General features: G+C 41.6%; 1 protein-coding gene across 1 annotated transcript in view; it reads left to right on the forward strand.

Annotated features, from left to right (window-relative positions):
- LOC124775924 (glutamate receptor ionotropic, kainate glr-3-like) overlaps window positions 1-15,314 on the forward strand; it is a 117,845-nt gene that overhangs the window by 54,052 nt on the left and 48,479 nt on the right. Inside the window, exon 5 of the mRNA XM_047250769.1 lies at window positions 8,640-8,810. Within this exon, the coding sequence (XP_047106725.1) occupies window positions 8,640-8,810 (171 nt within the window). The remainder of the gene's footprint in view (window positions 1-8,639; window positions 8,811-15,314) is intronic.

The raw sequence follows: 15,314 nt of genomic DNA on the forward strand, positions 1-15,314 counted from the left end.
GAGCATAGTGCGTGTAATATATTGAGAGATGATTTGCTGCTTGTTGAAACAGTTCTAAATATTGTAGCTAATGAGTGTGTTTGTTGTGTACGTATGTCTGCATGAAGTGGTTAAGTTAGCGAAATACTCTTGCGGAAGGGTTGGCTTGCGGGCTGAATCATATCAGAATTATTTTCATGTCATTCTGTCGTAGAAATTCTCTTCATTTATACCCTGTAAAAAAAGATTCATTGTCAGAGAGTTAAGCTTTATGTTTTTTTTTATTATAAGTGTGTAATGACCAGAGATTTTCTTGACTATTGTTGTTCCTGTGGTTAATTAGATGCATAAAACGCTACAAATTTTGAAAATTCTTCGTACAGTGCAAAAACCTACCTCGCACCCCCACGTGCGTTTGGATGTGGTCCGGCGACGTCGTTGCCAATGGCTTCTCGTGATTTGCTTGCTAAAGTATAAATCATTTTTGCTAGTCACAATGATTGCTTAGATTTTCTGATAGATTATACACTGGAGTCGATGAGCCTTGCGTCACATGTTCGGGAAATAAGAGAACGGATTTAGCTTTTGCACATATTTCTTTGTTCCAAAATGCCCCCAAACATGACGTGTGTACCAAATGAGCGTGTCATTACTGTCTGCAGGTATGCACAAGAGCCATAAATCAGTTTGTTTCCTTTAGAATAATACACCGTTATACAAAGTGCAGTTCTGGATTAGGGGGAGAGTGACATTGTGTTGTAACTATGCTCTTAACTCGTGCGACTTGGGATCATTTCTTGTAAGTTCTTCATATTTCTGCACATACAATTATAACAATAACACGTAATATTTATCTTGCATAAGTAGGATTCAGTAGTCAGATATCTGTTCTATTGTTTCAGTGTTCTCGGTTACTCCTTGCAGTACTCGGGATAGTGAGTCAGCTATAATATTTTGTTTACCTGAGATACGGATTACTTCAAAGAGTATTCTTGTAAAAATTACGCCCATCGTGCTAAAAGTCGGTGTAAAAGTTTGCATGACATGAAACTTAGAGCGTGGTGATCAGTGTAGACTTTAGCTTTTACCATGGATGTAACACTACATTTCTTAAGCGACCACACGATTCAAGTGCTTCCAGTTCTGTGGTTGAATATGTATGTTCACATTCAGTTAAGAATCTGCCGGCTTACATCTTGTTTTTCCAATTTTTTAATATTCTGGAATAGACACGAATCCAAACCTGTGCATGGGGCTTCACTGGCTGTACAAAAGTCTTTATCCATACCTGGATGGCATGAGATGTCGGAGTTTATTAGTACTTCTTTAATTGCATTGAAATCGTTCATACTTTTAGGGGTTCATCACCATAAAGCGTTTTCCTTAAGCAGATTAAGTAGAGTTGGACTATTTAACAACAGATCAATAACGAATCGACGAAAGAATGAACGCAACCCGAAGAAAGCTTTCAATTATTTCTTTACTTGTGGATAAGGAAAATTTTTAATTCCACTGGTCTTACCTGGATCTGGAGGTATGCCTCGTGATGTGATAATATGTAGCAAGTGCTTTATTTCTTCTCTAGCGCGATTTATATTTTTGCGAGTTGGCCGTAACTTCTGCCTGCGTAAATATTTCTAAAGTCTTTCCTAAAATGTGCAAATGTTCTTCCCGGGTACTTGTAGCTATTGAACTGCCATCAACATACAATGTGACATTCCCAAGTAGCTTTGGGTCCAACACAGTGTGAAGGGCGGTAATAAATACTCCAGAACTAACATTTCATACAAATGGTGAAACACAAAATTGGTAGCTTCTACCTGCAAAAACAAAAGCAGTGTACTTCCTGGATTCAGGTGTTAATTTTACTTGCCAATAAAAACTTTTTTAATCGATGCAGGTGAGGCATCTTACGCCTAGAAATTTCGGTAATTGTTCTTTCAAGTTCTCTGGCATAGTATGTAGAAGTATATTTATTTTGATTATCACAAGCACGTCTAGCACGAGCCGAATGCTTCTATTAGATTTATTCACAGAAAGAACTGGGCTGCAGTACAGTGACACTGATGGTTCAATTACTTTCCAGGCAAACTTATGTTTAATCTCATCCCGCACTGCATTTCGTTTAGTCCAGGGGATTGTATATGTTTTGCAACAGAAAACGTCATGGGGGGTGAACTTCCATGTTATACTTATGAGTCTTGATTATAACTGGTTTTGTGTAAAAACTTGTATATATTGCAGTAACGGATTATATAACTTACCTTGTTGCTCGTTATTCCAGCAAATTCTTTAACCTTACTGCTGACAGTACTTTCAAATCTGTTACGTGTGGGCAATCAGTATAACTGTCATCATTGCCCAACCACTGCGTTTTACGACCCTGGCAGTATTTAGTATGGTTTAGTTTTTGCCTGTTCAGAACAACTTCAGTTGTCTCTCCGACATGTGTTAAATAACATTTTCCCAATGAGAAATCAATATTTACATCTTTGTCATCCAGAAACTCTACCCCTATCAAACTATCTGTGATTAAGTGATTTATTACAAGAAATGTGAATACCATTACTCCATTTCCAAGCTGCACTGTCAGAAAAATTTGTGTCCTAGCTCTATTAGACAGCGCCAATAGCGGTTATAATCTAGCATTTCTGAACAGGGAAGTCTGGAACGGGGCCTACTTTCATCATCTTTTCGTACAGATTATATGACACAGCACATATGGCTGCCCCTAACAGTGCGTAACGGTAGTGAGCACACCGCAAACAATTGCTTGGGTCGCGATCTGTATTACTTCTGTTTGCAGTTCACGACACCTAATATTTTCAAGTGTTGACTTCACTGTATTTTAATAGCAACACTCATTCTGTCTGTTTACTACTTTGCTTGCAGTGTGTTTTTGTATTACTGTTACAAGGCAGGTTGTTACCGTTGTTCTTGTTGTTGTTGTTATTATTGTTGTTGTTGTAGTCGTCACCCCCCTCCCCCCCAACAAACACAGGCCAACGTCTGGGGTGAGATCTGACCGTATTTAGTTTGACGTGCTACTGTTCGGCAAGTGTGGTTCGTTTGCCACTTCAGTTACATTTACTTGTGGGTAATGTCTTTGCCAGTCTTCCTCTACCGCACGACGCGTTGTGTGGTTCTCTGAGTTGCTTTGAGTGCCGCTGTTGTTTTTATTGAATGTATACGTGTTTCTGTGTTAGTTGAATCATTATTCAACGGATACCATCGTCATTGTCCGTTTCGTCTTTGTCATTTCTTATTTGGACCAACAGTCCGTCGATTATTCAGTCTGTCGATTACCGTCATTACGGTTTCGGTTGTCATGGCCGTTTCTGTGTCAACTATTTCGTCGGTTACTACAGCATTGTAAGCAGGATAAAACCTATATGCTTTCTTCTTTATTTTGTGGTTAGGTGAATTCTGACCGTAATTTCGCGGTGCCGAATTCTCTTGCGTCGGTTGATTCGTCAGCATTACGTAACTGAGTCAACTCTCGCCTTGCGAGTTGTGTTGGTCGTACTGGCGCGGCGGCATCGAGTGGGCTGACTGACCTCTACTACTGTTCCGCGAGCCGCGCATATCTTTCTGTATCAAATCTAACGAATCGAGAACAGACATGACGCACTCAGTGTCCGTCTCTGGTACTTGCACTAGCTTTTCGCGTATCTCGTACGGCAACTTAACCTTTAAGATCTGCAAAACGTCTCACTCCGAAACTAGGTCGTCCTACTTACGGGGCATGTCAAGGCATTTCTCAAATAGCTCCGCGGGCTTCCTTGGCGAGGGTTAAAAAGTTTTGTGAGGAAAACTTGTTTTATAAATCTCACTTGGTCCGTTCCAGACCGAAACTTGTTTAATAATGCACTTTCAAATTGCTCATAATCAATGCAGATCTTTGCTGTCTCACTTGTCCATACGGAAGTTCCACCTTTAATTAACCTACTATGTAGCCGATCTTTTGTCTGTCGGTCCAGTTTCTAGGTAAAGCAGTCTTAAACGATTGAGAAAAACGGTGGGGCGTAGTGTTTTCTTCTTCTAGATGAATATTTGGAACTGGCGGTGTTCAAGTAGACTTTCATCTAATAATGCTGTAGACAGATTTGTTATGGCCCCCGTGTTGTACATCAGATCATGTGCAGGGCTCTGAGTAACATAATTACTCTCATCCTCGTAACTAAGTGCAGCTACTATATGATTAGCATTTCCTGGCGTGGGGGCAGCCGTAAGTGATGAATGTACTGTGGTCTCTCTCAGTTGCTTTAATTAATATTGCAGGCACTACAGTTGCATAGGAACATTCTATTACCATTCCGGCAAGTCTTTATCTACAGTTTGCGAACGTTGTTTAAGGTCACTTGACTATTCTTGCTTTACGATTTCATTACTTCTAAGAAACTCATTCATCGACCGCTGAACTGCGCGGGGCAGTTTTTCACTGATGCTTCGGTCAATAAGTTTGTCTTTCTCATTTACCCATTTTCAAAATTGCTATTAAATGTATTCAGCAGCTTGTCAAATTGTAGCTTGGTCAGTACTAAAATGTTCAACTTCTGACTGTAAAGCTTGAACTGTATCACTAATGGTGGTTTTTTTCTATAGTAAGCTTATCTACGTTGCTTGAAAAACTCTCACAAACATCACATAAAGTGGACACATTACTAGTTTTAATTTTAGTTTAGTTTTAGTTATGTCATGTTCCGTAGATCATTTTCCCGATTTTATATATATATATATATAGTGCTAATATTAATATTACTGAAATTTTTAGTTCTACAGATGCAACTACATTTAGAGGTACAATCTTTATTTTTACCATTTATGAAACAGAAACTCATCCATGGAGTCGGAGTTGTTCAAAAGAAATGATTTTAAGCTAGATTTAAAACTTGATCTGCTATCTGCCAAACACTTTTATGTTGTTGGGCAAATGATCAAAAATTTTTGTTGCTGAATAATGTACTCCTTTTTGGGCAACTAACAGCTTCAGTAACGGATAGAAAAGCTCATTTCTCCCTCCCTTGTTGTACATATGAACATCACTGTTCATAACGAATTGAGATGGATTATTTCTAACGAATTTCATTAGCGAATATATATACTCTGATGGTGCAGATAAATCACCTAACTCCTTGGAAAGGTGCCTACATGACATCTTTGGGTGAACACCACTAATTATTCTCACTGCTCTCTTTTGTGCATTCAATACTTTATGTCTAAGTGGTGAGTTACCCAGAAAACTATTCCATAAGACAGTATTGAGTGGAAATATGCAAAGTACTTTAGGAGGCTGATCTGTTTGTTACCAAGACTAGCGATTATACGAAGAGCGAAAGAAGCTCAACTTACTTGTTTGAGAAGTTCAATAATATGCTTCTTACAATTCAAGTTATCATCAATGTGAACAGCCAAAAATTTGCAGAAATCAACCCTGTTAACTGAGCTCTGTTCATATGCTACATCAATTGTCAGTATGACTCTATTCGCTGTACAGAACTGGATATAGTGAGTTTTTTCAAAATTAAGGGAGAGTCCATTTTCTGAGAACCACTTAATAATTCTTTGAAAGACATCTGTAACAATATCTTCAGCTGCTTTTTCTGGAATGGGATTTATTATAACACTCATGTCATCTGCAAAAAGTACTATTTCCTCTTACTGATCGTTAAGTGAGAGGTCATTCACATGAATAAGGAACAGCAGAGGACCTAAAATTGAACCCTGTGGGACTTCCTTTGCGATAACTCCCCATTCACTAGAACTTACCACCCTCCCAACATTATTTGTGCTATTCAGCACAACTTTTTGCTTTTGTTCATTAAGTATGATTCAAACCAGCTGTGTGTATAGACTTCAGTTCCATAAAACCTGAGTTTTTCTAAGAGTGTGACATGATCCACACAGTCAAATGCCTTGGAGAGATCACAAAAAATATCAATTAGCGATAATTTGATATTTAGGGCTTGTATTATTTGATGGGTATATGTGTAGATAGTATTCTCAGTCGAGTAACCCTTCTGGAATCCGAACTGTGACATGCAGAGTAAATTATGTTCATTTAAATGCAATACTACTCTTGAATACATAACTTTTTCGAATACTTTAGAAAATAAAGTCATCAATGCGATTGATCTATAATGATTTAAATCAATCTTGTTCTCTTTCTTATGAAGAGGTTTGACAATTGTGTATTTCAATCTGTCTGCGAAAATTCCCTGTGCCAGCGAAGCATCACATACATCGCTAAAGACATTAAATTAGAACAACACTTCAAAATTCTGTTAGAGACCCCATCAACACCACATGAGCTCTTGTTTTACAGTATATTTATAATTCCCATAACTGCAGTGGGGGATGTTGGTGCTATTTCTAAAGGCCTAAAGTCCTGGGGAATGACATTTTTAACACATTTTTTTGCTTCTTCAGCTAAACCCTTTAATCCTATTTTTGGTGCTACATTCAGAAAGTGATTCTTAAAAATATTTGCAACTTGTGAATTATCACTCATGACATCATCATTTAGCTTTATTGCTATGATTTACTGTGTACTGTCAGGCTGCCCCATCTCCCATTTGACACTATTCCATATAGTTGTAATCTTATTATCCGCATTATTCATTTCTGTCATTCCTTAAAATATTACAGTATCTTTTGTAGTAAGCAAGTAACGTCGGATGCTGACTTATTCTAGCCTGTCCACATTTTGGCATCAGCATCATTTTCTGTGTAGACTTCATCCCATTCTACCTATTCTAGGCTACACTTGAAGCTCTGTGTCCTCTTCACATTAATAAGCCTCCCGGTCAATTATGAACCTGCTTGAATCCTGTAAGGTGCTATATGTGTTATTTCCATTAACTGTGCATCATGATCAGATAGCCCATTAACAACTGGGTACACATTAATAGTTTCTGCCCGAGAACTGTCTATGAAAAAGTTATTGCTAAGTGACCTCTTATCGTGCTGCACACGAGCTGGAAAATTTACAACAGATACTTGATTGTAACAACCAAACAAAGAATCTAGCTCATTTTTACTATCCGTATCTTTTAAGAAATCTACATTAAAATCACCACAAACTACAATGCCCTCTGTTGTCTCTGTAGATTGTCATTTTCCTGTGCTAACTGCTTTACATTTCTTTTAGAAATTCCATCGTACTGTATACGTAGGATACATACAGAAGCTGTTCAGTCAGAGTTGTGTTGTTAACTTCACAAGGTCGACTTAGGGGCGTACGCTTGCTCCCACTGTTTGATTGTCACTAGCATTTAGTTGTGGCTCCATGTGAATATCACATGAGACTGCAATGTTATCAGGTTGTGTAATGTTTTCTGGCATGGCAACATTAACATCTTCCATCTCGGAATCTGTTAGATGATCATAACTTTCTTCACTCGTAACTATATTGTTGTGATTTCCACTAACCACATTTGCCTTTTTACCAATTTTACCATAATATTATGAACTGAACAATTTGCAGTAAAATGTTTCTTTGAAAACGAAATGTTGGTAAGCAAGAACGGTAGACGTTAATGCTGAGGTTCGCTGTTGACAACACTAATATCTACAATGTCAATAACTAAGATGCGCCATTACGATCTTAGGCTAGCTACACTATGTATTGTTGGATTCGCTATTATGAATCGCACTATACTGTAGAGAAAATATGTAACTATCTATGACAGGAAACTAACGTACTGCTGATCTAAATAAATAAGTGAAGGAAATCAGCCAAGCACTCATTGCACTCAAGCAGAAAGGCACAGTCAGTCAATTTATCTTAGCTTTTGCTGTCTTCAGACTTCATCCATTTCAAATTTTCTTTTATGATTGTTTTTCTTGCTATTTCATTTACCCCTTCCTTAATAAATTCGTTTTAATGTGATTATGCCGTCCACATTTGTGTTATTTATTCCATAAAGTCGCTCGATCATGCAACAAAGGTAAACAATTATGAGTTCATACAATACAAATTTTACAATAAATATAGAGGTGCGGTCACTAGTGTACGTTACCTTACAATAAAATAAAATATTATCCATTTCTGTTCGATCTACAAATAAAAGTTTTACATTTTCTCTAGTGATTGTTCCAGGTCGCTGTTCGGAAACACGCAAGCTCCTGATGTGGTCCGTCGTCATTTAGAATGTGGGTAATGGGAATAACAAATCCCGACATGATACTCGTTCATTACTGTGATAATCGTGATACGTGTTCGAACTTCCTCACTAAAGATGAAGTTCAGCTGTAAAATGAATTCTAAACAAGTCAACAAAAAATCGCCAATAGTGGATCGGAAGCCACATCAGTCCTTTGTGTATAGTCCACAATTGATCTGAAAAATATTCTGAAACTGTCAAGTTAGTAAAGAAAATTTTAGGAGAAAATGACTGGATAACATAATGAGTACAGTAAAAGTTGTCTTCAAGTATCATTATTAATCACGAAGTAACAGCAGTACAAGATAGAGTTGCTTACACACGACTGATCAAATGCAGAAGAGGAAGAAGGACAGAAGCACTTGTATAGCTACCTCCCAAAACCTGTGAAATCTGACACTTCTTTTATTTATAAAGATACAAATGAAATCTTTGACATATATTTTAAAACCCTTATTAATTTTCCACGACCAGAAGCAGATTTCCCGTGCGCAGGTACCGTCTGCAGAAGACCTCGTTGTATGGGTCCCGCTCCGCCAACGGCACGTGGAACGGGATCGTGGGTCGTGTGGCGACCGGTGAGTTGGATGTCGGCCTGTCCACCATGATGGTCACCCCGTCGCGCCATGAAGTGATCGACTTCTCAGTGCCGTTCTTCTTCACAAGGTGAGTCTGCCGATTACGGAACTACAGAAACATACTGCTGAAACGTTCTGCGATAGTTCTCACAATAATGCAGCGCACAGCCGATAATGCAACCCGTTAGTGAAATCTAACCTACACACCCAGCCCAATGATAAGAACATAGCTCCTGAAGCAACAAAAAATCCGAACCCATAACCGCTGCAGGATCAGCATATTACGTTGCAATGAAATTTCATGTATGATACGTCACTTACATGTTGCATTTATTAACATTATTGCTACAAAATATGTTGAGTATGATCACCTTAATGTCTGACACACCAGTTGCCTGATGCAAAACGTTGCTGTCAGTTTCGTTGATTCCTCGTAGCATGCTCATCTTCAGTTGTTCAACGTTATCGGTAATAGATGCATCAAGTCTCTTCTTTCCGTAGTGCCAAAAGGAAGAAATCGCAAGTAGACGTATCTGGGGAACGTGGAGGCCACAGCCCAATGCTGACAACTCCCTCAATGGTGAGAGCTGCGTGAAGGCGATGCAGCGGATCGTTTAGTGCCTGACACGTTGCTCAGTGTTGTTTGAAGAAGCCGTATTCTTGTTAGTTATCAGTTAATTGTGCACAGAGCTTTTCAGAAGCTGTAAGGCAAATTTGTGTATTGAATGTCCGGTCAAATACCAGTGGTCCCACTTTAGGCACATCAGGCAACAATTTTCTTATCGTGAAGCGGATACTCAAATATCTATTGAAGATTCCTCGCCATCCAATACCTGGTGTTCTCCGAATTAAGATGGCTGGAAAAATGTAACCTCCTGTCGTCTGATATGAATTACGACATCAGGTCTGTCTGTCCACCAATAATACAGTTTCGATCTTTATATCTAAGCCATTGATCCAATCGACCACTTCGGAAGTAACCAGATTCGAATCCACTAGATTTCCAGGGAAGGCACGGAGGGGGCAGTCCACTGCTATATGCATCATTGTTTGCGAAACGTCTGCACAGTCACAGTATGAAGAATCGAAGCACTTCTTACCACACCACATCTGAAACGGTTAAGCCTGCTCCAAGTTATCTTGGCAAGCTGAAACCATTGAGCCTTACTGTTGGATCTTCAACTTTAAAGATGCCCTGTGGAGTAGAAGATGTCCATTCTTTCCGCCAGCTGTTGGATCCTAATGAATGGTTACCTATTATTTCTTGTGTTTGAAACTGTACCTGTTGAAGGTCATTTTTTCACTAAATGGTTATGCTACTCTTTCCTGGCATTCGGAAATATTCCTACACGAGCTTGACGTGTTTCTAAATGACTGAGCACTAACATATGCCTCAACTATGCGCTAGCCTATCCTGGATTGAATAAGGCATTTTACAGAAGCCAAACTGCATTCAAAATAATGCACTGCAGTGGAACGTATACTGCATTGACTCCTAACCATCTGACGAACGGCAGCAACAACAAGTAACATATACATGCTGACATATACATATACATATACAGGCTGATTCCGTGATAATGTTACAGTAGAAGAGATGTGTTTCACGGTAGCAAAGATGCCCAAGTGGTCACAGCTCTTAAGGTATGCCTTTTAGAGACCATGTTTATTGGATATTTCTTTCTTGTTTTGGTCCATAATACTTCCTCCCAAAATATGGGAACCAGAGAGTCTGCAATAGAAGCCGGCCGATGTGGTCGAGCGGTTCTAGGCGCTTGAGTCTGCAACCGCGCGACCGCTACGGTCGCAGGTTCGAATCCTGCCTCGGGCATGGATGTGTGTGATGTCCTTAGGTTAGTTAGGTTTGAGTTGTTCTCAGTTCTAGAGGACTGTTGACCTCAGATGTTAAGTCCCATAGTGCTCAGAGCCATTTGAGTCATTTCTGCAATAGAAGTGGTCCACTGTCTGAAGTACCAGACTGATTTTTGCTTACAACTTCCGACTCGGTTGTTTCCGGACCAGGGTACCTTACATCAAATTGATGCATTTACGTGTCTCCATCATTCCTGAAAGTTTGTAACATCATCACGGAATCACCTTGTGTATCCTCTAGTTGCAGCGTTTGGCCAGACGGTGGAGACTGTTTGCCTCGTCCATCATGGAAGTCCATTCAGGTAAACAACAGTCGCCAAAGAAGCTCAGGAGGAGGCGGAGGACACAGTCTGATGATCACGTGACACGGTCACAGGCAGATAATGCTTCAGTTCACCCAGACGGTAATGTGCTGATAGAAGCCATGAAAACACGTAGCCTGTGCCCACATACTGGATACGTCCATGTCAAAAGTGGCACAATCTGAAAATGATCTCCAGGGTGAAAAACGCTCCCCTTCATCGGCAGCGCCAAAGCCGAACTCATTGGAGATGCTAATGGCCGATGCTCCTCCCTTGCTATCTGTGCGGGCACATGATGACGACGAATATCCTGCGACTGAAGTTGTGACGCTGCCCGAGGCCTCGGTGGCTGATGATTATTAACTATCTGATGAAGTTTAGACAGGTGGGAGCATGGGCAATGAAGGAGATGTCGAACCACCGCATTCATCTGTTGCAGTAAGTGTCCATACGCCTGCAAACCTGTAGCAAGTCTACCAGATTGTTCCTTCAAACTCAGCACTATCGATTCGAAAGTGAGGCTTCAATTGCTTCACCGTATGCTACGAATGTCAGACGTGGACATTGCACTTATGCGAGAAGTTCGTTTGGAGACCTTTCCAGACTTCTGCGGCTATGCATTGTACATTACACCCGCTGAAAAAACCGGTAGCAGTATGGCCATACTGGTGCGAGATGGCATGGTGGTCGACGAGATAACGTATTTGCCGTTGGCCGGAGGGTTGGTGACCACCACGCAAGGTACTCGGTCTGTAAACATCTGCCCCTTCCGAAACGATCAAGAGGAGCGACTGCTTGCATTTTTATTCTTCCTGGGACCCTGCAACAACTGTCTCCATGCTGGGAACTTCAACAGCGTGCTTCATCTGAAAAATCAGCACCCCACGTGTCCTCAGTCTGTTGGAGCAAGAACTACGTCTTCTAGATACTTGGGCAAGAGAGCAGGGCGATTGTTCAGGATATACATACGTCGCCATTCACTCTGCGAGTCATCTCGGTCGCATTTATGGTTCCCCTGATCTCACATCATCGACGATGGACGCAGAAAGATAGCCTTTCGCGATTATAGTGCATACATCTGCACTGATTCCCTCCGTCGTCAAGAGATATGGAGAAGTCGTTCGCGCTGGAAAATGAATGTAGCACACCTTCGAGAGCCAGATTCATAGTAGACACATGGACTACCAGCGAAGATAGACTGCTGTCATATCCCTCCACATTGAAATAATGCCTCTGATGCGCCAGACTGGCACTACGGCTTGCGATGCTGCAGTATCGTAGGGAAAGGTTCCTCTGGTATCTCCACATGACAAAATATTACCTTACGTTACTCTGAGAAATGGCAAGCCCACAATCCCCTGACTGAGAGGCAGAGGCTCATTGCATCAAGGCGAAGATCATTTCACATACGCTGTGGCATCTCGAAAGTGTTGTGGTGCGAGCACGATGTCAAGATCAGGTTTGCGCTGAACCTCCATCTGTGCAGCATATTCTTCGCGAACGGCAACAGTGACGGTGAACGATGATCCACGTTCTTGACATGCCAGATGGTCGCCGTTTGACTATATGGGCAGAAAATTGTGTAAGCGTTCGTTGACTACTACCGACGGTTTAATCGTGAGGGGGGTTACAATGATACAGCTTTGGCTGAAGTGTCACAGTCAATACTGGGTACCCTCGACAGCCCTGCAGCAGAATATCTTACGGCGCTAATTACTCGTGCAGACGCCGAGGAAGCCACAGGAAATGGTGCAATGGTTCCGATGGTATCCCCTTGGACTTCTACTGGGCCTATCTTGATTTTCTGATTATTATATGGACATCGATGTATCAAGAGCTAATGACACCTACTGCTGTCCCGCTGACTCTCTCCTTTGCTAAAGACTTGATTATCCCAAACACCAAGCCAGTGGGTACAAGAGACTGAGCATTACTGTCTGATGACCTTGCTCAACAGTGATTTCAAGGTCTTCGCAAGGCTTCTGGTGTCACGCTCTAAGAGCACCTTGCCGCAAGTACTTTCTACAGAAAAAGCGTCCATTGAAGGAGCTAGTAATATGCTGAGGGTGCGTGGTGGTTATCATGTTGTGACTGCCCCTGTAGCAACTTGTCGCCTCCAAGGTGCCATATTAGGGTGGACTTTGACCAGCCTTTTGACAGAACGGCCGTGATTTCCTTGTAGCGGTGATGCCTTTCTCCCTGGTCTTTATCAGTGTCATCCTGTGACTTCTCCATGGCGCATCATCGAAAATTCTGGTTAGTGGATGTGTGGTGAGCCGCCTGTCAATTTCAAAATCTGTCAATCAAGGCTACCCACTCACAATAACCTTATATTCAGTTGCACTTGAACCACTTATCTGCAGATCTCTGTCAGGGATAACGCTGCTGGGGCACATATTTCATTGCAGGGCATATGCAAATGATGAGGTGTTTCTGCCCTGACTGGGCCATGAGGTGAAGTCAGCACTGGAATGGATCACGATGTACAGGATGGCGGTGTATAGCTGTATGAACTTGGACAAGTCTAGGCGATGAACATTGGTAGAGGCCTCCAGGAGGGCAGTACAACGCCCCTGTGATCGATGGACATGATTAAATGACTGTGTATTCTTGTTAACAGTGATCTCCGCCACGCAGCTGCTATTAATTACAGGCATACTTAGCGGGTTTGAGGAGGCACCTGTTAAGAGCTTTGGATATGGCCCACCAAGTCATCTTACTCGACACCCACATGGCACCGACAATATCACACCTGCCTCACATTCTTCTGACGGTGGCTGTAATGGCAACACTACTTCCTGCATTTGGTTATTTCATCAGCCCTGGATGTATCCTCAAGATACGGTATGACACTCTCACTATCCGCACATGCGACAGTGGAATGGGGCTTGATAACGTCCATGTAAAGGCAACAGCACTGTATGTAACAAAATGGTTAAGCTGTTGACACATTGCTCCAATAATGTGACTAGTCTCCTGACTAAAGCACCGACGCCTGCGTGCTGCTTAATGCCCACTGTCGTTGCACACATCACACCACCTCTTTGATGTATCAAGATCTTTTTACTTTATTTTAAAGCTGTGTGTATGCTGACTTCTCCAACACCATAGCACCAACAACGGTGACGGACATACAACGATGAGCCAAGACGTTACTACCACTTCCCAACCTGGTGGCGCTGAAGGTACATGATGCGGTGAGAGAGGTGAATGAGTGGAGCATTGCCGAATAGGGAATCATTCTAGCGACGATAAGCGAGAAAAATGGGGAAATCCGCTGACTTAAGCGACTTTGACAAAAGCAAGATTGTTGTGGTCTAGTATCTGGGAGCGAGCATCTCGGCTAAGCTGATGTGCTGTTCGCATGGTACTGTCGACACTACAAGTAGGTGAAGAAGTTCGACGTCCACACCCCACCAAAGAACATAGGGATCGTAGGCTTCACCAACATTCTTTTAAGTAGGCAGTCATAATGTTTGGCTCATCAGTGTATATCATCTAATAATGAGGAACCATACCTCGAATGTAATTGAAAGTCGCTGTCCCTTTGCTCGATGGCCCGTGGTATGGTGCCCCATGCACTGTGGCTATCTTGGTAAGGTGGTGCGTGGCTCCTGGAACCCTGTCTTTAAAGATAGACTGGACTACAACCTACCGCTCCTGCCTCTACACGTGGTGTCGCCTGATGGATACGGGCGAACATCGCCTAGTGTGTGGACCCTCAGCAGTCGTGTGGTTGCTCCTAAAGAGGATCCTCGCCTTTTTTCTTCAAACTGCACCACAGGCTATCGAGCTACAAATGTTACTCTGGCCGGTCGATACGTATTTTCCATGTATGAAGCCCCATGCTCTGACGTGGATGAGAGGGCTATCAATTTACTATCTTTATAGAGACGGTACAAATTGTGTGCTCGACTATTGGGCATTCTTACAGGAGTGTCATTGCTCTTTGATGAAACTTTCACGTTACAGTCAGCTATCCGCCAATTATTAGGACAGTGTTTTCACGGACCCTTCAATCCGCCCCTTACTCCCAGTTGGAGCATACTGGGCAGGAGAGGATGACATGATCCTGCTGTTGTTACAGAACCTGACGTGGAACATGGAATTACGAATATACTCGCTGAGAAGACGCGCCCGCCCGTGCGCCAGTCTTGCGCCAGGATCCAGTTTTAGTTTGTTCTTTCCATTTCACTGTGGTGCCCGAAAGTGTTTTGCTTTTGCTTGAGTGGCTCTTCCATTTTTTGTGCACATCTAAAGCAAATAAATAATAAAAGTACACTGTTATAGAACAACAACTCAGTGAACCTCTGATTTCTTCTTCTTACTTATAGCCTGCCTAATATACAGTATATTATCGTAGAGGAATATTAAATGATTAAAATTTCTTAGTGTTTTTGTTGCACAATGGCAATAAA

Source organism: Schistocerca piceifrons, chromosome 2 (genome assembly GCF_021461385.2).
Source record: "Schistocerca piceifrons isolate TAMUIC-IGC-003096 chromosome 2, iqSchPice1.1, whole genome shotgun sequence".
Taxonomy (NCBI): Eukaryota; Metazoa; Arthropoda; class Insecta; order Orthoptera; family Acrididae; genus Schistocerca; species Schistocerca piceifrons.